Source organism: Eschscholzia californica, unplaced genomic scaffold (assembly GCF_041429995.1).
Source record: "Eschscholzia californica isolate CP2 unplaced genomic scaffold, dmEscCali1.0.p SCAF_2, whole genome shotgun sequence".
Taxonomy (NCBI): domain Eukaryota; kingdom Viridiplantae; phylum Streptophyta; class Magnoliopsida; order Ranunculales; family Papaveraceae; genus Eschscholzia; species Eschscholzia californica.
The window spans coordinates 64,398,485-64,425,202 of NW_028238309.1; the positions used below are offsets into that span (position 1 = coordinate 64,398,485).

The 26,718-nt window shown below is 35.3% G+C and overlaps 3 protein-coding genes across 6 annotated transcripts; all 3 read right to left on the minus strand.

Annotated features, from left to right (window-relative positions):
* Positions 1 to 387: 387 nt before the first annotated feature.
* Positions 388 to 1,863, minus strand: LOC147560281 (uncharacterized). The gene has a single exon (XM_086657985.1). It carries the CDS (start codon positions 1,745 to 1,747, stop codon positions 512 to 514), a length of 1,236 nt encoding a protein of 411 aa, XP_086514111.1. The 5' UTR covers positions 1,748 to 1,863; the 3' UTR covers positions 388 to 511.
* Positions 1,864 to 6,067: 4,204 nt separating this feature from the next.
* On the minus strand, positions 6,068 to 9,399 carry LOC147560282 (vesicle-associated protein 4-1-like). Its single transcript, XM_086662443.1, has 7 exons — positions 8,792 to 9,399; positions 8,395 to 8,465; positions 7,801 to 7,882; positions 7,541 to 7,659; positions 6,843 to 6,920; positions 6,596 to 6,715; positions 6,068 to 6,329 (listed from the first exon to the last, which is right to left on the minus strand). Exons 1-7 carry the CDS (start codon positions 9,087 to 9,089, stop codon positions 6,270 to 6,272), a joined length of 828 nt encoding a protein of 275 aa, XP_086518569.1. The 5' UTR covers positions 9,090 to 9,399; the 3' UTR covers positions 6,068 to 6,269.
* Positions 9,400 to 11,403: 2,004 nt separating this feature from the next.
* LOC147560283 (diacylglycerol kinase 1-like) lies at positions 11,404 to 25,650 on the minus strand. 4 transcript variants are annotated; one of them, XM_086662457.1, is made up of 14 exons: positions 25,535 to 25,650; positions 16,724 to 16,782; positions 15,827 to 16,048; positions 15,611 to 15,733; positions 15,374 to 15,502; positions 14,542 to 14,627; positions 14,278 to 14,401; positions 14,110 to 14,158; positions 13,707 to 13,789; positions 13,412 to 13,479; positions 13,044 to 13,118; positions 12,579 to 12,666; positions 12,318 to 12,434; positions 11,404 to 11,986 (listed from the first exon to the last, which is right to left on the minus strand). In XM_086662457.1, exons 3-14 carry the CDS (start codon positions 16,025 to 16,027, stop codon positions 11,678 to 11,680), a joined length of 1,452 nt encoding a protein of 483 aa, XP_086518583.1. In that variant the 5' UTR covers positions 16,028 to 16,048; positions 16,724 to 16,782; positions 25,535 to 25,650; the 3' UTR covers positions 11,404 to 11,677. The 4 variants fall into 4 exon arrangements, with proteins under 4 accessions (XP_086518583.1, XP_086518584.1, XP_086518581.1 ...); XM_086662458.1 differs by having other exon boundaries at positions 15,827 to 16,040; positions 25,535 to 25,641; XM_086662455.1 differs by lacking the exon at positions 25,535 to 25,650 and having other exon boundaries at positions 16,724 to 16,976.
* Positions 25,651 to 26,718: the final 1,068 nt, after the last annotated feature.

The following is a 26,718-nucleotide window of genomic DNA, read 5'->3' on the forward strand; positions in this document are numbered from 1 at the left end:
TCCATCTCCGGCGAAGGGAATGAGCCCCTTCGCCGGAGCTCTGGTTTCCAGACGAAACCAAACGAGTCTGGTTTGAACAACCAGACGAGCTCCGGCGAAGGGGCTCCTCTCCTTCGCCGGAGACAATGAGAAGAAAGAGAGAACAAGAGAAGAGAGAGAAGAAAGAGAGAGAAACAGAAGAGAGAAGATGATGAAGTCGTCGGCAACATCCGACCGGCGACTTTTTGTCGGCGACATCTAAAAGGTGTGTTTGGTTTAATTTTTTTTTGTTTTCTACCGTCTTCCCGGGAAACTTTTGTACTTTCTCCAAAACAGTGGCCTAAAATATTGATCCTTTAAATAATGATTTATAACTTGTGAGGATTTAAACTAGAATGCTCTGTGGGAGATCTGAATATAGAAATTTTATTCAAGACCAAAATTATCAAAGTTACAATTTGGAAGCAAGAGAAAATATTTCTCAAATTATGACATAACAACAACAACTAAAAACAACCATCAAATTTCAAACCTATTCTTCTCCTTCTTCTTCAAAATCCAAAACTTGACAAATTGACTTCTCCAATTCAATTGATTCTGGATCAAAATATGATTTCTTAGAACTTAATTCAGCTACCCTTTTAGCTGCTCCTGAATCTCTAGGACTAATATAATCTTCTTTTCCTCGCATTATCTTAATCTTCGGAAGCAAACTCGCCTTTTTCATTACTGAATTTGAAGGACTATCCGCCAAAACATTACTACTAGGAATTTGCCATCTTTTTTTCATTCTGCTTTCTGTTTCAATTTTCCGACCAATTTCCGGTACTAACCCAGGTGAGTTTCCGACTAAAGAATCAAATTTCTTATTCGATTTCTCAATTTCATCGTTGAATTGTTCACTCTGTTTTTGAAATTTAGCAGGAATTTGATTATACCTACTTGCTACTACCCTTCCATTTTTAATTGGTTTCTTTGAAAAACCAGATCTTTCTCCTTCTTTGAAAAGCTTTCTTGGTTGAATACTTGAAATCAAACTTTCATCTTTCTGCACTGATTTCTTTGATCCAATCGTTGTAAACCCTTGTTTGGAACTGGGGTTTTTTGATACACGTGAAATTGGACTCAAACTCCTTCCTCTTCTTTCATTTGTTACTTTCCTTTCATTGATTTCTTGAAGTTTATTCAAGCAAGATTTCTGACGAGACCTAATTGGGGTGATTTCTGGCTTGATTGATTGCCGGGATCTGACACTTCGGTAAATCTCTACCGGCCCTAAACTGACACACCTCCGATTGATTTTTGTTGGATTTGATACCAAATTTTCCTTTTGGGGGTTTTCTAATTTCTCAGTCGTTTCCAAGCTTTGCTCTGTTTTTTCAAGACGAAGGGCTTCTAATTTTGCAGATAATCGACTAATCTCTAGTTCGATTTCTTCCATTTCTGAATCAATCTTTCTGTTATTACAAGAGGGTTGATTTTCATTTTGGAAACTGGTTAAAGATGGAGAGAGAAGACCTTGTTTGAAGAGGAGTTTTAATGGCTTACCTTGGGAATTTATTGGTTTAATTGAAACAGGGGATTTGTTTTCTTTGCAAGAATCTAAATTTAGGGATTCAGATTGATTTAGTGATGTGGGTTTCAGAGAGCTCTGAGATGAAACATTAATGGAGGCGGATTCTTCTGTATCTTCATCATCGAAAACAACATTATTCCAAATCTGAAGATCTGGAGTGTTTTTAGTATCTGGGTATTGAAGAATACTCATTGAATTAGCTTTAAGAGAGATAAACTGCAATTTCTATGAGAGAGAGAGAGAGAGAACAATGGCGGATTTGGGCTCCTCTGGAGAGAAAAAATTTAGAGAGAGAAAGAGTGAGTAATTTGTCTAGGATTAATTAGGTCAGATGAACGAATAATGGGAGTAGTGTGTTTTTCGACCGTTGGGGAATATAGACGTTAGAGTAATTTTGTTGTTTCCTGTTCGTTGGATGTCCAGCAGTTATTTTAGACGCTTGGATGTATATCTTAACTCTTAGGACACGTTTGATTAGCTGAAATAGATGAACTTGGAAGGAAGAGTTTTCTCCTATCATTTTCATGGAGGAAATTATAAGGGGAACTCCATTTATACCCTGGCCCAACTCCCACCCTATCCCAACTTCGTTCCCTCATTTCGGTGGGAATTGGTGCGAGCCCGGGTGCCCAGTGTTAACCTTAGTAGGGACGAGAGCTTTTCGGCTGTTACATACTTTGACCAATGGGCTTAGCTTGCGGGCTTGGGTCGAGCAAGAAGAGAACATCCTTAATAACAATAATGCTATCAACTGGAACTTTATTCTGAGCATTAATATTATCCCGAGAATTTCACTCTTCCTATGAAAGTGTTGTACGAAGAGCTTATCAAATCATCATCATATTGGCAAACATGTTGGTTACATCTTGAATTGCTCTCATTGTCATGAAATTGAAACTCTGGATCACGTTTTACTTCATTGTGCTTTTGCTAGAAATATGTGGTTTTATTTTAATATTCAGTCCATTAACATTTTATCTTTAAAAGAATAAATGGGTAACGTCTTGAAACAATACGCATCATCACGATAATAATCTAGACACGCTCTATGCAACTAATCTATGGTTTATTTGGAAAGCTCGTTGTGACCATTGTTTTACAACATCGTAACATTTCTCCTATGCAAGTTATCAAGCAGATTTTGGCATTTCTCTAGGCAATTGTTTATAAAGTTACTAAAAATCTTCAAGTGAAAGTTGATTACTGATGCATCTTTTACCAAAACTAATGAAATTACAGAAATTAGTTGCATAATTCACAGCCACAGAGCTCAATTTATAAATGCAAATGTCGATACGTTCAGATCAAGAAACGAAGAATAATGTGAAATCCAAGTTATTTTAATGGGACCGAATGGGATTCAAGTAACAATGTTAAAATTCATACATTTTGAAAGTGACAATCAAGCAATCATTAAACATCTTCAAACCCCAAGTAAAATGATTCACTGGTAGTCGAAGGCTCGTGTCAAACTAATCAGAAACCTTCTTTCTCAGTTCCATGGTGCCAAACTCTCTCATATACCACGCGAAAGAAACACTCAAGCTGACAGTCTAGCTAAATGGGTTCGTACCCATAATTGGAATTCTATTTGAATTTGGACATTAGTATTTTTTTTTTCTTTCGCACCAGTATTTTAAGAACTCATTTGTCTAATAATTTAGTGATATTTGCAACAACAACAAAAATCTTGGTGTCAAAAAAGTGTAATTTTGGAAACAATCAATCTTATAATTATGACATTCACAGAGATTTAGCATATTCCTTATCCCAAACGAAATAGGAAGCCCACAAGTACTAGATATCTGAATCAGTAACCACGTAGGATAAGAATCATAAATCAATTATAATTCTAATTCCTTACTCTTATACAAATTAACCCCTACCCTCACAACAACAATCCCATATATACATTCTTCATAGTTTTCATTGATAGTTCATCAGGAATGGGGAGGAAGAACTACCCAAGAAAGATGATGACTTGGTTTGTTCTAATGGTATGTATAGTTGGTGCTTTGGGTACTGGTCTAATCTTCCGTTATTACGACATTGGTATCTCTGGTGGAGTAACATCAAACACAATCTTTTTGAAGAAATTTTTCAACTCAGTTTACGAGAACATTCGACAGTCAAACACTAACTTTGTTCACTTCATCTCTCTACTTGGCAACCCTACTAGCTTCTGTTGCTGCCTCTTGGATCACCCAAACACTTTGTCGTGCCTGAAACAAAGTATCATCTCATATTTGGATCACCTAAACAATTTGAGATGGCAACAATGATTGATATACTTTGTCCTGCCTCACATTAATTGTTTTACCATCTCAAATTTGGTTAATATGTCCTACTTGTTCGCGGGCTTCGTATTGACAATGACACTTTTTGTTATCTTCTTCCTTCCTGAAACAAAAGGTATACCGACTGAAGAGATGTCGAAAGTGTGGAAGAAACATTATTACTGGAAACGGTAGTTAGCGATGATAATGTGGATATCGATGACGTACAAATCAAATTGGAGCAAAACTGATGCAAGGAGAATTTCATAAGATTAAAGTTTGTTAATTGCTAATAATATCTATATTCTAATTAGACGAACAAACTCTCTAAAAGAGAGCTTGTTAAAACCTGTTTTTTTCATGTTTGTTTTTTTTTATCAAATTCGTACATCTGACCCTTTTGAATGACTATTTGTGGTTGATGTTGAACTTACTTAGTTGCCCATACATGAATTTGAATGAAGAGCCTATTGTACATCTTTAACCAAAACAAATCGAAATAACTCAAATCTAGTCATTCAGACAATTCAGATTCAGACAAAAAGTCAGACAGTAGCGAGTCAAACCAGGACCCTTGGAAAGAACAATAAACACCACCATAGCCATATGATTGTTAATTAAGCTGGATTAATAATAACAGAGGTGAAACAACAAAAAAAGAAAGAAACAAGAGGATCTTGGATTATTTATGTACAATTAATTACATTAAGATCATGTCATATCCCCTCATGACCTGTTTCTTGATTTCTATATTCCAGGTAACAAGATCTTAAAATCTGATTTGGGTTTGATTATTTGGTACTCTTATTATTATGCCCAGCAATTCAAGAACATAACTTTCTGAAGTGAATCATCCGCCTGATTTTGCTTCTCCTCTCCATTATTAGCACCACCACCGCCAGATGGTGATAGTTGGCCGAAGAACAACCCATTCTTACTGTTTTGAATACATCTGGCGCCTGAGACATTCCATATAAACCCTTGATGGGAGTAACATTGTTGAATTACCACAATGGCTGGTGCCATCAATACCCTACTCAGATCACTAATCATATTTATTACACACACTGTGATAGTTGTCGTAGTCGTGGTAAGATTCAGGGGAGTAGGTGTCAGATTCCGGTGATCGAAACGGGGAAGTGGGGAAGAGAGAATCAGAGATGATTTGTTTCTATGTAGGCAGAGGAATTTGTTGCATATGAAAGTAACCCTTGTGATGGGGTAAAGGTCTCAAAACTTAGTTCTTGGTGACATATATGACGGAAACTTAATTTTTATGTACGAAAGCTAGCTCTAGATCTGAACTGACTAGATTTTATAAAAGTTTTCATCTTATTTGTGCGTCTAATTTGTCTAAAAGGATGACTAGCTAATTTCATGACTATTTTCATCGGATATTAATTCACTAAGAGTCCATAGCAAAAAAAAATTCAAAAGACTATTTAAGATAACTAAACAATTTGTATCAAATAATTTAGATTCAGACAATCAAGTTCAAGTGAATTTGATTTTAACAAAACCGGACTAGACATAAATAACGGAACCAGACTACAACTAACCAGTTGTATTGATTCATAGTATGGGGCGTCTGTATGTATATAGAGAACGAAAAAACAAGTACAATAAAGTATGTGATATCATTTTTGTTGTTCACAAAGATCAATGTAGCATATGGAAAGCTAATGTGGCAGCAATATCTTGAAAGAGTTCTATGACTCATCCAATGAGAAGAAAGCTTATGAGCAAGCTAGGGCGTATAAAAGAAATAAAGAAAGATGAGATCATGACCATCTCTTTATCAAGAAAAAGATTTCATCTCCATCTTATCTGGTAGTAATGATGTCAACTCTTCTTATAGATGAATCATGCTTTCATGGCCTTCTTATCTATTTTTAGTTACCAAATATGCTCTCTCTTCATACCAAACCATCATTTGCGCAACCCATTGAGATCGAATTAAAATACAACCACCACCTAACTTGGTCGGAACTAGTATCATTTTATCATCAATCTAAACTGCAACTCCTAACTTATTATAAATCACATGCTGATGAATCAAAATTCGTTTATTGTCCATATCATATACCATTGACCTAGAAAAACCAAGAAGGGGGCAAGCAAATAGGAAATGGCAAATAAAGAAAAATAGTGGGGTTTCATGTAAAAAGAACTTTTTTTCATAAAATCTACAAGAGAAGGGTATATAAAACCCCCTCTTTGAGAATCAAAAGCATAATTTAAGATCAAATATCACAATCTTTTCACCATCTCAAATCTTAGAACACAAAAAACCACAATTATTGTCACCATCTAATTGAACCACTTTACACATACTGACATACATAAACCCCCTTTCTTCTTCCCCGTTACTATCACTAGGGGACCGAAAATGATACATTCGAAAGAAAACATCTTGAAGAACATCTGCATCCTGCAATTTACAACGAATCAATCCCTTCAATCTGCTGCTTTGCAAGGTATCTTTCTCTTCGTTCTTTCTGAAAAACGAAAAACCACAGAAAACAAAGACATATCAATACACATACATATATATACAACACTATAGTTTGCCCGAAAAAGCAGGCCGGAATTCGAAGTGGGCAGTTGGATTTCGCACGACGAATCAAGATACAGGAACAGGGAAGAGAATCCTTCCGTGCACCTCCGATTTAGGCTCCTTTTCTCGAAGACAATTATTTCTCATATATATGTGGAATATTTCGTAAAAGAAAAGCAGAAGAATTAGATGGCAAACTAGTTTTACCCATTCATCAATAACTAATCCTTCTCCGACGATACGTGGGTTAGTTTCTTCGGGAGGTTTCTTTCGTGCCTCAAGTGCAGCTTCCGCCTCTGCTAATTGTCGTTTCAGTTTTTCCATTGCCTTCACACACATAAAAAAAACATTTTCTTTTTGCATTAAATACGAGCATTTTTTTCAAAAAAGAAGTCTAATCCAACTACAATTAACAACGCAAGTGTATGTTAGATTGTTAATTAATATTACTTACAGGGCTAGGACGATCAACATCTAAGAATACAACTCGCAAGATTTGCTCAACTGCAACTTGGTCCTTTTGCTCGTCAAACTATGAAGGAATTAATGTTTAATAACAGAAATAAAATGTTCAGATAGAAGGTAATAGACAAGACAACCAAAACGAATTACAGGAACAGAAAAGCGAAAAAGTTAGTCATTGACTACTGAAATACAAATTAAAAGCCCTATATGCATAAAGAGCACTACGAACGATATCACTAATAGCTAGATCTCCACTAGCAACCGTAAGACTAACAAATACTGAAAGAATACAGCAAGGGTAAGGGCGAGTAAGTTAAGAGCAATCAGATAAAGTAGTAAGCATGGTATTTAGGTCAACACTCAACACTACACCTCTTCTATCGACTTGTCATCAAGTTGCCTCTAATATCTTGAGTTTCATTAAACCTATAATATTTTCTCAGTTGGATGTTACTGACATCATGGAAATTTCGAATAAATTATGAATTGATATTATACCTTATCTAGACAAAATTATTAGTCGTGGATTAAGAGATTACCCACATTTAAGACAACATATTAAGATTTGAACAAATCAAACTCTATAAAGGTATTAACATATGAAAAGAAAGTGCAGATTAAGGTATGAAAATGTGGGTGATCCCTTAATCTGTGACACATTATGAAGGTGCAGGTATCACAACTTACCAGTTCAGGCACATAGTCGGTTCCGTCAGTAACCTTCAAGCTCATAATCTTAAACTTGACCTTGCTTTTCTGATCGACTAGCTTCTCATTGTTCTCAGGATGTTCCACGAACTTGAACACTAGCAATTCAGATAAGTTAGGGAATTAAAAACAACATAAAAGGTATAATATATGAATCAGATAAGGTAACATAACACTCTTTTTTGTTCTTTTCGAGTAAACCGGAAGATGTATAATAGCAATGCAAATAGAGTATGTACCGGTCGCTATAATACTTTCGCCGGGAGCAAGTACTCCACCAGGAGGACGCATAAAACAACTCTTTGGTGCAGTTGTTTGGAACTATAACAACATGAACAGTTAAAAATCAAACAGCGTTATCGGCAATAACACATGAATCTTAGAAAATACTAACATAGATATGATCTTTGTTAATTTTGCGGACATCCAACTCAAAACCAATATACAATGAGTGGGAGGAGTGAGGACCTAAATATTATGTTCTTGGTTACAAAAGTATCATTTCCCTTGTGGAACTATTCTCACTTCTTTGAGCCTAACGTTTTTTTTGTGACATGGAGCACGTGTGTAGCCGTTGGGCCTAACTCTAATACCGTGTTAATTTTGTGGCCTTCCAACTCAACTAATTGACAATGAGGGGAGACGACCTCGACATTACATTCTTGGTTATATAGTATCCTCTACCCATGTGAGACTATTCTCACAATCTCATACTACAGTTCCAATTAAACATGACAAATTCTAACCGAAACACGAAACTCTTGATTAGGCTAAAACATTCTTGGAAATGTTTGATAGTTATTAAGATCAATTAAATGAAACTTGTTTCATACCTTGAAAGCTACATGAGATTTGCAAATGTTCTTGATTCTTATAGCACTTCTCACTTGTTTACCTGGTTCATCTGAAAGAAAACAAGTACAGATAAATGAAAAGGTCAGAGTAACGAAGATCTCCGATCTGTCTAATACTACTTCAGTATAAAATTTTGGATATGAATTAAGCAAACCCTTGTTCTAAAAATTCATTAAAACCAACAAAATCAAGAAAAAACTTGAAAATTTTGGATACCCAAATCAAAAAATTGACTATAGAATCAAAATTATGGTTACCCACAGAAGCAAAATAAGTCCAAAATGAAGTAAAGACATTAAGAACAAAAGAACAAGTCAACGATTAGAAGAGACAAGAAAAAAAGAAAAGGGTAACCCCAAGATTGATTTAACTCACAAGGGAAATAAAGTTTAGTGGTTGGATCTAAACGAAGTCGTCTTCGAGTAGGCAAAAGAGATCTAACTACTGAAGCAACAGTAGTATTTGAAGAAGAATTAGGATTTGATCCATCAACTTGGGTTTGTTGTTGTTGATTTTGATGATGATGATGATGATGGTGTTGAAGATTTGGAGGAAAAGAAGTAGAAGAAGAAGATGAAGAAGAAGCATTTCCTGATGATTTACCAAATGGCATTCGACGAAGACTCCAAACTTTACCATTTGAACTTGATGATTTTTCATCAGCTATTGCCATTTTTTTGTGAAATTAAATCTTACCCACTTCACTTCATCAAGGTTGAAGATTGAAGATTGAAGATTTAAGATTTTTCTCTCACTATTTTAAGTAGTAATGATGATATGGGTTTCTTTCTCTAAACCATTTTTTGGAAGGTTGAGTTTATCGATTGGTGAGACGGCGGTGGCAACCTTCTTAACTTTTGAGAAGTTGGGAGAGGAAAGTTGGCTGGTGGAGACAGGTCGGATCTTAAAGGATTGATTTAACTCCAATTAATTACTCTACTTCATATCCGGTCCATTTTTATTTTTATTTTTGGACTTTCACTATTTTTTTTTAGATTTTCTTTTTTTTTTTAACAACAATCACATAGGAGTACAATAGAGTTTCTAAAGATTTCTAGTAAACACATAATCTTCGTATAGAATTTGGATAAAAGTTTGCAAAAAAAAAAAAAAACTTTATTTGTATGGTAAAGCGAGTCATATAAGACAGATATTTTCGAATCATCATTAATACGAGATCTATTTATTGTTGAAAATCATCAATACAGGATTAATAGTCGCGATCGCTTCAAATCTACAGTTCTCTGCACTTTGTACTCATGCTTTTTCTTAGGGAACTATAGATTTGCTAAAGAACAAAACTCTAGCTCGACCTTAAAAAGAATTTTCACCCTTCTATACAAAGGGTCAACTTAGGTGCGGGCAGGTGCTTTGCACCCAACCGCTTAGGCGAATAAAGTAGATGTTATGAACAAACTCATATTCAAGTAGTAGTGATTAGAAGTGTCTGAAGATTATAATTTATGTCTAAATGGTCGGATATTCAGACTTTTCTTGAGACATCATTAGCAAATTTCTCTTCATTTTCTATTATATAGTATATAAAAACGTCGGAATTATTTTCCTTTTGAACACACTAATAATCACTTGGCTCGCATGTGCCCGTACTAGCAAGGTAATCAAAGAATTCTTTCATTCTCTACAACTGGCCAATATTATACTCCGTATATGTGATGACATTTTACCAATTTGAAAGTTAATTACGAGGTCTTTTACCAACTCAACCAACTCCATAATTTAGTATAATTTTACAGATAAAATATATTTCGTTTTAATAATTAACGATCACATGTAATGTCTTAGGAGTGGGGAAATACTCAAATTAATTAACTAATCCCCACTAACTAACTCATAAATTTATATGATTAACTAAATATTCACTAGATCCAATTTCATTAGTTGGTTAGTTCTAACCATCGGATTCAGGAAATTCTTTTCATGGTATAAAATTTTATATTCATGGAACTCCATGAACAAACATTTAATAATTCATCTTGCCATATTTTGTCTAACAATGTTATGGAATTTTCCCAAAATGGTGCATGTAGGACTAAGTTCAGATCTCAAAGCAGGCTAGTGATTCAGATCTAACTAACACTCACGGGATCCAACTTGATAACTGAGTTTGGGTGCAGAATTTTACCACATTCTGATGGACCCGATTCCCAATCCCTTGATAGTAGGAGTTGGGACCGGGATGGACCCGTTGAGTAGTCTTGGGCTTCCCTCTATACGCCATTCTACCACCAGTATTGATCCAACATTATCTCCTTAACATTAATTTTCTTTTTTTTTAACTTTGATGGAGTGTTAAAGTAAAAGCGTCGCCTGGACTCTGATTCTACTGCTGGGTTATATTGGGTCTTCAAAGAGGTGAGACACTAGGTCCTTTGTTCAGTTCTAGAGCCTAATGTTATGGAAAAATATATCAATACAAAGGGGTAGTTTGTCCTTCGAGGAAATCATGGATAACCGACCCTCGATGTTGGAAGAGAAGTAAGAAAGTTTCAAGCTATGGAGAACCTCGTAATGGTCATGGATGAGAGCTTTCAAGCTTTGGGTTGGTGAAGAGGAAAAAAAAAATGGAAATGAGACATCACAAAATTTGAGTGTGAATCCAATGTGGTTGAAAATCAAAAGAGAAGAAAGTCATTATCTTTTGGTGGCTTCTACTTGCTTAGGAAACTTTTTTAAGATCTCTTAGTTGACTAAAACATAAAATTGACTTTTTCTCTTCCCCTACAACAACAAAACTACAAAATAGAAATTAGGGGAGTAGTTTAAAATATTTGTTTTTGTCTTTCTCGTGATATCTTACCCGTCTGAATGGCCAGTTTGAGTTGATTTTAGGTTCACTTGAATCTGATTATTCATATTCAAATGAGTCAAACGAGTCAGATTTAAACATTAAAGAAAAGACACCCCTTAAGCTCTTGAAAACCCAAAAAAAACTTGTACTAATTGTTTTCTTCAAAAGGCGGATAAGATTAGAGACAAATTTATCTGTATCTTGGATACAGTTTTTTTTAATCAATATTATATATTGTTTTTGTAAGTTTAGATTCTTTTGTTACACATAAACTAGCAAACAGAACTAAGCGATTGAATTTGTCGTGAATCTGATTGTAGTATGATTCTCTAAACAAAATTTACAGACCCAAATTAGCAAACCCGATTTTCACACTGAAACCAATACTGACAAAGACGAGTTGAGGAATAACCATACTAATATGCGACTGAGACGAGCATTGAGAGGGGCGTTTAACTAAGCTGAGCAATATCAACATCATCAGGGATTTTGAACGTATCTGCTGCTCCGAATTTTCTCCGTTCTTCTGATTCTTCTTCTGAATCTTCCTCTTCTCCCCGGTGACTAGGAGATGAAGGATCAAGACAGCTTTTAGATCTGCATCCTGGTGCTGCTAGCATATTCACTTGACCACGGTGAGATATCTCGACTACAACTGTGTCGTCATCGACAGGGAGTGGTTGTTTCCATGGTTCTCCGTCCATTCTCATGTATGTACTGTCCGCTGCACCTTTATGGAACTCAAATCGGATTCGATGTGCCTAAATGGGAACGCAAAATATAATGAGGAAACGCTAGAAAGAAGTTTAGAAAGAGGTTAGCTAAGGTAGTCTTTGTTTTCTGAAATTTTAGATCTACAATTTAATTTGTGGCATTTAAGAACAATGGTACTTGGTAGAAAGTGTAAGAGCACAAAATGGATGAAGGCTATAATTTTTCCATCATTGCTGAAGATATTTTAGGAAATATGTAAACCTAGGCAGGCCACGGCTGAGGCGAGGGTCTCCTGGGACAGTCCTTAGGACGGCATCGCCTGAGCCTGGTCTCGAGCATGAATGCTAAGAGCATAATACTGTAAGAAGTAATTTAAACCTGTGCGAGACGAGTCCCATGTCCTTTTGGAGCAAGCAGTACAAGTCCATGCCAAGCATCTCTAAAGCCAACCACCTCTAGAAGACCATCATCGACAAACGGTGGAGTTAAATCTCTCTGCATATCACATAATATCAAGGAACTTGTATCAAATGTTTTAGGAGTAAAAACGTGCAGTAAGAATAACATAATTTAAGATGAAATCTCGTCTACTATATTTAAGATACATGGGTCAGAGGAAAGCAACAAACTGGAACTTACATCTCGTACTTTCTTCTGGTTTGGTGTACCCCAAGGATTAAATCCTCCAGAAAAGCTAGGTAAGTTGAGGCATATAATTGATCTTATGCTGTATAATGAGGAGACTTAAAGTTGGTAAGATAAGTCACAGAAAAAATTGGATACGCATTAGACACCTAAATGTCGAAGTTTCTAAACGTTGTTACAGCAAGGTAAAAGTTTTGTTATATTTCGCCATTTTGGAAACTATATGAGCATTAGGTAGCTGATAAACGTATAGATTTAATACAATAAAGGTAGAACCTTTTCTTGACTAATCTGTCAGTAGTTTGATGATATTATTAGATACTAAAGAAGTGAAATATTAGAAGTGCCATAGAAGTAAAAAATACCAATAGTGGGTGCATTGTGTTCAAGAATAACGCGTGAGGGATCAACTGCAACATAGGTCAACTATGCAAATGAAAATCAAAGCAGTAATTTCACCTGCGAGGTATTTCGAGGTCTTCCCATTGACCTGGTGTTTTCATGACCTTGACCTTGGCTAGCTGAGCTATGTTCCTGAATTGATAAACCACTTAAGTTAGATCTAATAAGAAATAGTAGACGATGCGTCAAACTGCTCTGGCATGAAAGCGGCATATGATATTTACAAAACATTTTATGAATATAAAGTTCCTCACTCCGAAGAATTCTGATATGTAAAAAGGTGAGTTTATTAGTACATATACAGACATCTAATTTTTCAATTGAAAGGGGAAATCATTCTGTCAACTGTATTCTTTTAGGACCACAGCAAAGCAAGAACTTAGGGGCCACTAGAGATGGCAAATGAAAAAATGAAAAATGCTGACCTTGACGAAGGGTGGCAAAGAGAAGCCAAGAACCATCCTTGGGAACATCCGAGTTTTGCATAGGTACTCTGGTCATCAAGAAATGACGTTCTAACTTTAAATACTACAACGGTACTTCAACTAGAATTTTTTAACTCTCCTAACTAACTAAACATTAACAATATTAATAGAAAATAAACTACTAGAGAATTGTAGTCGACCTAGTAGGCCGATGCCCTACTAGGATAACATAATATAGAAATGGCCGTGAGAACTATAAACGAAATAATTCTAATGGAAAAGAGAGCAGATGTACCTGGTTCATTAGCTGATTCTTAAATTTTTCTGGATGTAACTTGCGTTCAGAGTGAAATCCGTACGACACTTGAGCATCCATCCCTGTAAATTAACAGCCTAATTAGTTCATGCCTCGAGCTACAATTAGCTTATATGACTGTTAACAAAGATATGGCATACTGTTGGAAGAGAAAATTTACTAACATGATGTAAATTAATTAAGCTAGTCTTAAATTTCAATAAGATGGATTTTTTTAGTTAGATATACTAATAAATAAAAGTTTCTCAACCGGGTCCTAGGAATCATGAAAGGCATACTGATTGTGTTGGCTCTTTTAATTAGAAAGCAGCACCCTAACGGCAATTATTTAACAAGTAAGAAAAAAGAATGACCCATATACTTCAGTGAATCAGATTTATACCCATGCTAAAGTAGTTCCAGAATCCCCCACGAAATGTGTGGCAACCCTCCTGATGACCAGTCCACATAAGATGCAGTAATCAGTAACACTTCCAATTACAGCAGGATACTCGAATAGGAAGCTTGAGTACAGGATAAAGATAATTATTTTGTTAGTATGGTCTGTTACCATGTTCAGGGAGTCTGTCTGAGAGACACGATGAAATGCATGAAGAGAATGTGGTAATTCAAGGGGTGCAATGGGATCACATGTTCCATCTTTAGGGACTCTCATCCTCATAAGTATATGCCAGCTGGAAAACGGAGATTACATTAATAACCACAGAAACCAATCGAGCTAGGTGGTATAACTTACACAACATTCTACCACAATTGCACATTTTATAGATGGGATTACATGTTTGTGTCCAAGTATCACATCAATAGTCAATACCTGTCTATTTTCATTTCTTTTGCTTTCTTTACTTGATCCAAAAACGACCTCACAGACTGAGGATCTGTGCCTGGATTCTTCTTTCCCTGAAAATACCAAAAAGAAAGTTATGAATCAGAATTTTTATCAATAAATTCAATAATAAGTTAAGACTAATTGCTTCTCCTTACAAAAATAAATCTAAATGGGGATTCATCCTCTAATTTAATGAAATTCTCGAGGGAACTTCCAAGTATTGTGTCTGAAACCAAATCGACAGACCACCCAAAATAGCCAAGTACTAAACGTTAACATTGACTTCTTCATCACCATTAAGAAAATTCTCAAAATAAAACTTTGCCTCTCATAAAGTTGACATTACTATGAGATGTTGGGCAAACATTACTTACAATCAAAATGAAATGTTCTGTTCCGATTCCTATACCTTATTTATACGAGGTAACAACTTGCAAATTCTAAAACGTAATGATGTTTCTAGGGTTCTTGCAACAATAACTGATAAGACCTCTCATCATCAAACTTCAAGCATCATGCACGTTGTTGTTTAACGGGTCAGCGAGGTATTTCATGGTTTAGATATGGATTCTGTTTTACTGGAGCTTGTAAGTTGTAACCACTTTTCTATCTAATTGTGAAAATGGCGATTACAACCATGTACGCAGGCTTTGCCAGTTTGGACACACCAAAGTAGAATTTGCTACTTATAATTTTGTTTCATTTTGCTCTCCAAGTTTTCTTATTTCTATATACAAAAGTGATGAACCTTTCGACCCAAATCTGGATACTTCCGACTCTATCTAGGATCATTATATAGAAAAAGGTTGTTTCTTACCCAGCCAAAAGAAAAGGGTAGGTTATTTCCAGTTCCCAAGGGCACGGTGGCAATTGGAGGTGGGTGAGACAGTTTGAGATCAGAAACGACTCCAAGCAGCCAACTTGCCGTGCCATCTCCACCTGCTACCTAACAATAGAAACATAAAAATGAATTAGAGTCTAATACTAAAGAGTAGAAAAAAAAAACGTACAAATAGACACCACCCTTAGTGGTAGAAGTTCAGAATGCACTTACTATGACTCTTAAATTCTTCTGCAGTTCAATAGCAAAACTGTCTCCACTTTGCTTAAGCTTTTCGAGATTGATATAGATCCTGCTTAACACTTTATCAGGAGCCTCTTTCCCCAAATCAAAGACCTGAAAATCACAGTTACTAGATTAACTTACATAGTTATGGAAGTAGTAATGAGCTTCCATAGCACCAAGTTGACCTATAAACAAAATTAATACCTGGTTTTTGTTAAGGAGACCACTATATGTTATCAAAAGATCAGCACCAAGTTGACCTCCACTTTTAGAATTGATAAATACTAAAACAGGGCACTCTGGAATATGGGAAGGCGATTCAACTGTTGATCCCGGTACAAGTAAATAACTAGGGATATAGAACTCCTTCTCGGAAACGTGGGACTCAGTACCAGAGTCATCCATTACTACGTCCAAACTGCGAAACTAAATCAAAGCTCAGAGTCAAATAAACTGATAACGCTTAGTTTCCACAACAATTCTTCCCCAACTAACTTTCATCGGGTAGTATAAAATCGGACGAAAACCACATCAATACACACCATTCAGAATAAGAAAATGGAAATAAAATTTCTACACCTTCAAAAAGATCTATAACAAAGTCAACTAACATAATTAATCTCAGATCGAATTGGCCAAATTTCGGGAGTTTAATGAAACTTTCTACTGAAAAATGAACTACTCATGCATCCAGATCATCTAAAATTGGAAACAGATGATCATTTAGGAATTTCATCAAACAGTATACGAGTAAATTTTTGAAACATCAATATGATAGATCGAACGACAAAAACTTATCATGTTGATTATGAAATAAAGATGTTACTCAAGATCATTAACGTAGTAAAAAAAGAACACATGAAGGATATAATCGAACTATTCACAGAATCACAGATGATCAAACTAATCGAAGTTCACTCAAGACAAAACCTAAGTTGTTCAATCAACACAAGAAGATCTGAAATTATGAAATCGATTATAAACTTCTAATTAACTGTAAACAATATGGAAATTGAAGAAAATGACGTGAATGAATAACTTGAAGAACAACAAATTAAGACTCGAAAATTCTAAAAATTACGAGAAGATGAATTTCTTTACCTGAAATTTATGAGAATCAGGAAATCGGAATCAGAGATTTGAAGATTCTGAATCAGGATCTGAATCGAAAGTGGAAGATTAAACGCGTAGGTAAAATAAGAGGGAAGAGTTAAAGAAGAAGGACCAATTCTAATTTATACAAAAATTATGGAGTCTATTTTCAAATGGGAAGGATAGTTTGGATATTAAACTGAATGATAAACTAATCATGTGTATCAAGGAAGGCCCGTATTTCGGGGAAATAAAAAAAAAATATCGGAGTGTGAAGTTTTAAGTGGAAACAATAAAAAATTAGATTTTTGAGGGAGAGAACCAAAATAAGGGGGGTAAATAAGCTTTTCCCCCAGCCCAAAACAGAAATAAGAAGCAGGTCCAATTTGTAAGTTTTTTGGTGGGCCCGAGATGACAAGTACAATAAAGAATGTGTCTTTTTATCTTACTACCTGTAATACCCTTTTCTCTTTATTTCCATTACATTCTCTCTCTCTCTAAAAACATTCTAGAGATATCTTCTTTCTCTCTTCAAGAAATTTCAAAAGCTATCTTCTTTCTCTCTCTAAGAAATTTCTTAAACAAATTTAGTGAAGAAATATTGGAACGGTTTAGAGTTTTGGAGAAGTCAGATTCAGTTTGATTTCTTAAACAAATTTGGTGAAAGTTTAATGGTGAAGAGATATTTTAGAAAAATCAGATCTAGAAATATTTTGAATGGTTTAGGGTTTTGGGAAGTCAGATTCGGTGAAGAAATATTGGTGAAAGTTTAATGGTGAAGAAATTGGAATGGTTTGATTTCTTGAACAAATTTGGTGAAACTTTAATGGTGAAGAAATATTTTGAAAAAACCAGATCTGGAAATATTTTGGAATGGTTTAGGATTTTGGATAAGTCAAATTCAGTTTCAAATTACTGGGGAAGAAATCTTTTGTTGGGTTCAGGAAGCAACAAATCTGGTTTTTTTATTTAAGCGGGTTGTTGGAGATTTTTTATTTAACAGAAATTCATAATGGTGAAGAAATCAGATCTGAAGTTATCCTTAACTTGATCTGCTTTTACTGTTTTCGAGGAATTTCATTACCAAGTTTTCGAAGAAATGTAATGTACATTCCTCAGTTCCCAGTACATTTTATCGTTCCCAATCAGTTCCCACGTTTCCTTATTATGTGGAAGTTTACTGTACATGTTTAGTTTCTTTCGTCTTATATTTCTATCTTTTTTCCAATTTTGTGAATGTTGCAACGTGAAAGTTTCCTTCGAATATTGTTGAATGAAAAATCTAGTACGAAAGATTGTTGAATGAAAAATCTAGTACGAAAATCGGAAGTATCTAATACTTTTATAGAGAAAAAAATATCTTGATCTGTTCTACGGAAGGAAAGTTTAGAAAGAGAACGTATAAAAGTCTTTGGTGGCGTCTAAATTTGATACATTATAACAACCAGATTTACGTGCGTTTTTAGATTTTTGTTTACCGAAACTTCATTAAAAAATCTTTATAAAAATCTTCCAACATATAAGGCAAGAATGTTTGAGATAAGGAAAGTAGTTAAGATTAGAGAGAGAAGATATGCTTACAAAAGAAAAATATGGAAAGAGAAAAATCTGGAAAAGAAATATGAAAAAGGAATAAAATTTTAGATAGAGCTAAAATAGGAAAAATCCGGACAGAAATTTCAAATTAGAAAAGAAAGAATAATATTTGAGAGAAGATACGTATACCACATTCTATTATATACTGTACATAACATAATGTACAGTACGTAAAACAATTCCCAGTATATAAGACTATTCCCAGTACAAAAAGTGTCTAGTACACAACCAAATGACTAGTACATAAAACAATTCCGGGTACACAAGAAAATTCCCAGTACAAAAGTGTCTGGTACATAACTAAATGGCTAGTACATAGAATAATTCCCGGTACACAAGAAAATTTCCAGTACAAAAGTGTCTAGTACATAACCAAATAGCCAGCACATAAAACAATTCCCGATACACAAGAAAATTCTCAGTACAAAAGTGTCTAGCACATAACTAAATGGCTAGTACATAAAACAATCCACGGTACACAAGAAAATACCCAGTACAAAAGTGTCTAGTACATAACCAAATAGCTAGTACATAAAACAATTCCCGGTACACCAGAAAATTCTCGGGACAAAAGTGTCTAGACATAACCAAACAAGTGCCTAGCACATAACCAAATAGTTAATAAATAAAATAATTTCCGGTACACAAGAAAATTCCCAGTACAAAAGTGTCTAGTACATAAAACAATTCTCAGTACACAAGAAAATTCTCAGTACAAAGGTGTAGCACATAACCAAATAGCTAGTACATAAAATAATTCCCGGTTCATAAGAAAATTCCAAGTACAAATCTGTCTCGTACATAACCAAATGGCTAGTACATAAAATAATTTCCGATACACAAGGAAATTTCTGGTACAAAAGAAAATTCTCCGTATTAAAGTGTCCAGTACACAAAAAAATGTACAGTACAATACCTATTGTTTTAAAAAAATGTACAATACAGAAAATCTAAACAAATGTCCAAAATATAAGGAGAAAAATGATAAAGAGGGAAATAAAATCTCGATACAAATCTCAAACTTGAAAATGAAATTCATCCAAAAAAAACTTAAGATTTACCAAAAAAATTAGGGGGAAGAGAGATAAATTTACCGTTAATTTATAAAAGAAATTAGGGGGAGAGATGAATCTAGAGATATAATTTTGGAGAGATAAAGTAGTTATAGAAAGAGAGAAATTAAATAATTAGAGAGAAATAAAATAATTTAGAAGAAGTTTAGGAGAAATTTAGGAGAAAAAAATATGGAAAGATAAAGTAGTTATAGATAATTTAGGAGAGAGAAATAAAATAACTAGAGAGAGAAACTGTTTGAGAGAAATAAGGAGGAGAGAGAAATAAAGTTGAGAAGAGATAAGGGAAAGAAATGACACATGTCACGTTTGAATTAAAAGAACGTGAGAGAGTACGGGATTGGTGATGAGTCATGAAAATGCCTCATCTGAATATCTTAATTTAGACTAGTTAGTCTAATTCGAGCTGTTACTCTGATGTTTTGCTTGTGTTTCCTTACTCAGGTACCTTTTTCAGAGTTATGTGTGCAAAACGGATAAAAGTCGGAGAAATGCAGATTAGGGGTATTTTGGTCATTTTGTGATTCTGATTTCATGATCAGTATTAGTGCTCGGATGGAAAGTAGAGTCCAAGACGAACCCGTAGGCGAAAACGGAAGTCAAATCGGAGTCCGGATGAGTAAGATAGAGCTAGTCAAAGTTCGGGTCAAATTTGGTGGACCAAGAGTCAAGAAGGACACGTGGTGCGCATCGAGCAAAGTAATCAGAGGGACAAGAAACAAAGTGGGCTACTTTCTGTCACGTCCAGAGGTACACCAAGCTATACTCGTGACCCGGACAGCCCAACCCGACTCGATGACGTCAGCTGACGTCATCGTCATCTTCTTCCTTTTATTAGAACCGAGAGTTGTTCTTCTTCAAATCGAGATTTTTCAAAACAGAGAAAGTTTCTCTTATAACCGAGAGAGAAAAGGAAAGAAGAGAGAAGAAAGGAAAGAAGAGAGAAGAAAGGAAAGAAAAGAAGAGAAAGGAAAGAAGAGAGAGAGATTCGATTCGGCCATGAAATGATAAAGGAAAACAGAGACAGAGGAAGGGGGGAACTCGGATTGGGAGCCCTCTCTTTAAGCTCAACCAACAGAAAGACTAGAGGGAGAGAGAGAGAAGCTAGAACCAGAGAAAGACAGAGAGACAGAGGAAAACCGAGATCATCTCTCCATTCGGCCATTAATGGAACCGAGAGCTAGAGTGAGAAACAGTTTTTGAGAGTTTACTGTTAGGTTTCTTTTTCTTTTGATTCTTCTCTTTGTGAGAGAGAGAAGGAGAGATTGAAAGAGTTAGTAAGAGAGAAGCTCTTGAATTGTAGAGAGAGAAAGAGATTTAATTTAAGTTATAAAACTCCATTATTATTATTTTTTTTCTTCTTTCTTCATCATATTCGGTTGTAAAGATTAAGAGAGAGTTTCTGTGTTCATTAGAGAGATAAAGAGAGAAGATTGAAAGAGAAAGAAAGAGAAAACAGAGAAGGAGAAGAAAAACCAGGGAAGGAAAATTATTTTCTCACCTGGAAATCGTTTCCGGGAAGACGAGAAAATAGTTTTCCCTAAGGGTCTGTTTGGCGGAATTTTGGGAAAAACAGAAGGAAATTATTTCCCTAAGGTCCTGTTTGGTTTGGAAATAGCGAAAAAGATAAGTTTTCTTCCATTCTCTTTTATTATTCATATTTATTTAAATCTCGATCATGATTAGCTAAGACTCTCCATCTAGGGTTTTACGATGAAACCCATTTTTGACCTTTTAGAGATATAATTTTTATTGATTAACTCTTGATTAATGCTTCATAGTTTAATTTGTTTTAGTTTGATAAATAGATTTTCTTTTCACTATTTATACTTTTCGATTTGATGCATCGTGCTTATGTTAAATCATTTGACGATTCATACTTATTAATTGATAAATAGTAGTTTAGAAATTTATTTATTTAAAATAAAATGATTACATTGTTATGTTTTATTCGGTTTTAACGAAAACATCTCCCGGAATTAGGATAGTTCATTATCCGAAATTCTGAGTTATAAAAAAAAAAAAAAAAGAGAATTAATTAGATAATTATTTGCTCTAAAGGTAATTTTATGTGGTGAATTCCTAAACCCTAGATCCTCTCCCCCATTTGAGTTCCTTGTATCATTTGTAATTATTTTCTTTCCGTAATTTTACTTTAATATTTTATATTTTATTACCAAAACCTCATCAAAACCAAAAACCAAGTTACTCCCGAGTCTTAGAATAGGTTTCACTTAGTCTCTGAGGAACGAACCGGTCTTACCGGAATTTATTACAACTTGACACCCGTGCACTTGCGGGTGTAGACCTATTTAGGGTAACCTTTTAGGCCCATCAAGTTTTTGGCGCCGCTGCCGGGGACTAAGTTCAAAATTTTTTCTAAACTTGGAAAGTTTTTATTTTTGGTAAGTTTTTATTTTTGGCCACTTTGACTTGCTTCTCTATTTTTGGTGTGCAGGGCATTAAGGAGCGAAAGAGAAGGCGCAAACAAGGAGGAGGAGTCGAAAAGAAGAAATTTACAGTTTTATTTTATTTTATTTTTGGTGAGAGAGAGACTTTAGACTTTCTAGACTTTATTTTTGGATTTAAGTTTTGACCCTAATTTAAAGGGCATAAATTGTAACCGAAAAACCAAAACGAAGCCTCGGGTTCGAACACTCGCGGGGAGAGTGGCCCGAGTCGTCTGCAAAGGTCGTCGCCCGTCTCGAACGGGAGGTAACTTTCTCTAATCACCCACGAATCCCCTGTTAGTGGGTACTTTTTATAAGATCTTAGTAGTGCTTCCTCGGTTTTCGTGTTAAAAAAAAAAAATTAAAAAAAAAAAAAAAAAAAAAAAAAAAAAAAATTATGTAACTAAACTTTACTCCTTTCTGTTGGTCCAAAAATTTTTTTTTTTTTTTTTTTTTTTTTTTTTAATTTTTTTTTTTAACACGAAAACCGAGGAAGCACTACTAAGATCTTATAAAAAGTACCCACTAACAGGGGATTCGTGGGTGATTAGAGAAAGTTACCTCCCGTTCGAGACGGGCGACGACCTTTGCAGACGACTCGGGCCACTCTCCCCGCGAGTGTTCGAACCCGAGGCTTCGTTTTGGTTTTTCGGTTACAATTTATGCCCTTTAAATTAGGGTCAAAACTTAAATCCAAAAATAAAGTCTAGAAAGTCTAAAGTCTCTCTCTCACCAAAAATAAAATAAAATAAAACTGTAAATTTCTTCTTTTCGACTCCTCCTCCTTGTTTGCGCCTTCTCTTTCGCTCCTTAATGCCCTGCACACCAAAAATAGAGAAGCAAGTCAAAGTGGCCAAAAATAAAAACTTACCAAAAATAAAAACTTTCCAAGTTTAGAAAAAATTTTGAACTTAGTCCCCGGCAGCGGCGCCAAAAACTTGATGGGCCTAAAAGGTTACCCTAAATAGGTCTACACCCGCAAGTGCACGGGTGTCAAGTTGTAATAAATTCCGGTAAGACCGGTTCGTTCCTCAGAGACTAAGTGAAACCTATTCTAAGACTCGGGAGTAACTTGGTTTTTGGTTTTGATGAGGTTTTGGTAATAAAATATAAAATATTAAAGTAAAATTACGGAAAGAAAATAATTACAAATGATACAAGGAACTCAAATGGGGGAGAGGATCTAGGGTTTAGGAATTCACCACATAAAATTACCTTTAGAGCAAATAATTATCTAATTAATTCTCTTTTTTTTTTTTTTTTATAACTCAGAATTTCGGATAATGAACTATCCTAATTCCGGGAGATGTTTTCGTTAAAACCGAATAAAACATAACAATGTAATCATTTTATTTTAAATAAATAAATTTCTAAACTACTATTTATCAATTAATAAGTATGAATCGTCAAATGATTTAACATAAGCACGATGCATCAAATCGAAAAGTATAAATAGTGAAAAGAAAATCTATTTATCAAACTAAAACAAATTAAACTATGAAGCATTAATCAAGAGTTAATCAATAAAAATTATATCTCTAAAAGGTCAAAAATGGGTTTCATCGTAAAACCCTAGATGGAGAGTCTTAGCTAATCATGATCGAGATTTAAATAAATATGAATAATAAAAGAGAATGGAAGAAAACTTATCTTTTTCGCTATTTCCAAACCAAACAGGACCTTAGGGAAATAATTTCCTTCTGTTTTTCCCAAAATTCCGCCAAACAGACCCTTAGGGAAAACTATTTTCTCGTCTTCCCGGAAACGATTTCCAGGTGAGAAAATAATTTTCCTTCCCTGGTTTTTCTTCTCCTTCTCTGTTTTCTCTTTCTTTCTCTTTCAATCTTCTCTCTTTATCTCTCTAATGAACACAGAAACTCTCTCTTAATCTTTACAACCGAATATGATGAAGAAAGAAGAAAAAAAATAATAATAATGGAGTTTTATAACTTAAATTAAATCTCTTTCTCTCTCTACAATTCAAGAGCTTCTCTCTTACTAACTCTTTCAATCTCTCCTTCTCTCTCTCACAAAGAGAAGAATCAAAAGAAAAAGAAACCTAACAGTAAACTCTCAAAAACTGTTTCTCACTCTAGCTCTCGGTTCCATTAATGGCCGAATGGAGAGATGATCTCGGTTTTCCTCTGTCTCTCTGTCTTTCTCTGGTTCTAGCTTCTCTCTCTCTCCCTCTAGTCTTTCTGTTGGTTGAGCTTAAAGAGAGGGCTCCCAATCCGAGTTCCCCCCTTCCTCTGTCTCTGTTTTCCTTTATCATTTCATGGCCGAATCGAATCTCTCTCTCTTCTTTCCTTTCTCTTCTTTTCTTTCCTTTCTTCTCTCTTCTTTCCTTTCTTCTCTCTTCTTTCCTTTTCTCTCTCGGTTATAAGAGAAACTTTCTCTGTTTTGAAAAATCTCGATTTGAAGAAGAACAACTCTCGGTTCTAATAAAAGGAAGAAGATGACGATGACGTCAGCTGACGTCATCGAGTCGGGTTGGGCTGTCCGGGTCACGAGTATAGCTTGGTGTACCTCTGGACGTGACAGAAAGTAGCCCACTTTGTTTCTTGTCCCTCTGATTACTTTGCTCGATGCGCACCACGTGTCCTTCTTGACTCTTGGTCCACCAAATTTGACCCGAACTTTGACTAGCTCTATCTTACTCATCCGGACTCCGATTTGACTTCCGTTTTCGCCTACGGGTTCGTCTTGGACTCTACTTTCCATCCGAGCACTAATACTGATCATGAAATCAGAATCACAAAATGACCAAAATACCCCTAATCTGCATTTCTCCGACTTTTATCCGTTTTGCACACATAACTCTGAAAAAGGTACCTGAGTAAGGAAACACAAGCAAAACATCAGAGTAACAGCTCGAATTAGACTAACTAGTCTAAATTAAGATATTCAGATGAGGCATTTTCATGACTCATCAATTGGGTGAATGGCATTCTTGTAATTTCATGAAAAGTGAGGCCTTAACTGAGACAAAAAACTCCCTCCTGACACGCTGGACCTGCTCCCTATTTTCTCTCTGCAGTGGAGCGGGTCCCTATTTCCTCCAAGGGATTGGGCCTTTTGCCCAACCCCTCTAAAAAATTAGACTTTTTTGTTTTCTCCGGCAACCAAATCCTTTTCATCTTCTTCTTCCTTTCACCTACCATCTTCGACGACAATTTTTTTTTTCTCCTCCTCTCCATCTCCGGCGAAAGGGCTAGACGAAACCAAATCTGATTTCGTCTGGAAACCAAACCAGACGAGATCTGATTTGTTCTTCAAACAAACTAGACGAGCTCCGCGCGAAGGGGCTCCTCCCCTTTGTCGGAGACTGAGAAAAGAAATAGAGAGAAAGAGAAGAGAGAGAAGAAAGAGAAACATAAAAGAGAGAGAGAGAGATAGAAAAGATGATGAAGTCGTTGGCCGGCGCCGACCCCATCCGGCCAGCGACTTATAAAATGCGTTTGGTTTGATTTTTTTTGTTTTCTGTCGTCTTCCTCAGAAATATTTCTGCTTTCCCAAAACGGCGGCCTTAAGGAATCATTGGGGTAGTGGGACTGTGGGGAGAGGCTGCTCATGGAACACTAATATTCTAAGAATTTGGCATAGTTTAGTCCAAACACATTTGATTGATAGCTAGACCATCTTTGTCACCTTCAACAAAAAAAAAGACCATCTTTGTCTATCTTTTTATTTTTTTCCTTCACCTATTTTCTCTTTATCAGCACCAAGCCAATAGACGGCTTGGAGCTTTGGACACGTAAAGTATTTGGTAAACGTTTTAACTCAAATTAGATTAGTATCTAGACAAATATTTTAGCACGGGGTAAACTTTCTATTGGAGATATTCCACATCTTGGTGGCCATTCGTTGGGACTGAGGACCCGGTGGGTCACACCAGAGATAGAGTATAGACTTGCAAACAAAAAGTGATGAAGTACCTACCTACCTAATCCACTACTACAAGGTCCCACCCCTAACTAGATACCTTAATTTTTTTCCCTTTTTTTTTTTTTTCCAAGTATACCTTAGTCCTTTAACCAAATATAATCAATTTCAAATGGCACATTTTTCGTGTTCACAAAGAACCTTCTAACAACCTCCCGTAAAATATAGTAACACATCATAACGTTTCAGAAATAAACTGTACCAAACTTTCTACTTCCAACTTGAAATCACACTAAATTTGAATTGATTTTGTTCTGTTATCGTGTCAGTGTTAAATTTGCCGAGTTTTCAAACGTCTCCCTTCCTTTTCTTATCAATTATCAAAGTAAAAGGAATTACAAAACATATTGTGATTTCTAGTTATGTAGGAGAACTGAATAATGTTGAACTAGCCATTATACAATATAGCAAGTAACACTCCTTGAAAGTTCTAAGGGTGCACCTTCCACTTGCACAGGCACAAAATTTGGCTGCAAGAGGCGCCTATAGCAACAAATAGGGACACCCTCGTAATGATATCGAGACATCCCCAACATAGGGAAGTTATACAAAAACTAAAGGCACCTCAGCTTTCTCATGGTCTCCCTAAATTTGCCGTGGGGAAGCCTTTTTAGCAACTTTACCCAATATGAACCTGTATGGGCTTGGGCTAAAAATAAGTTGTATATCTCAGTTTTCTCATGGTCTCCTTATTGAGGATTGAGTTATTGTATACATATCTATGCACCAAACACATAGAAATTATGTAACATACAATATTATATTTCAAACCATAAGATATGGTATCTCACATAATCTAGGAAAATGTATTTCTTAAACCTAACAAACAAATAAACCAAAAAAATCAGCTTTTTTTTTTTTTGGAGTGGTACACTTAAAATTGAATAGAAAATGACAAGAGTTTGTGGAGCTGGTGGACACCAAAGAACAGGAAAAATATTTT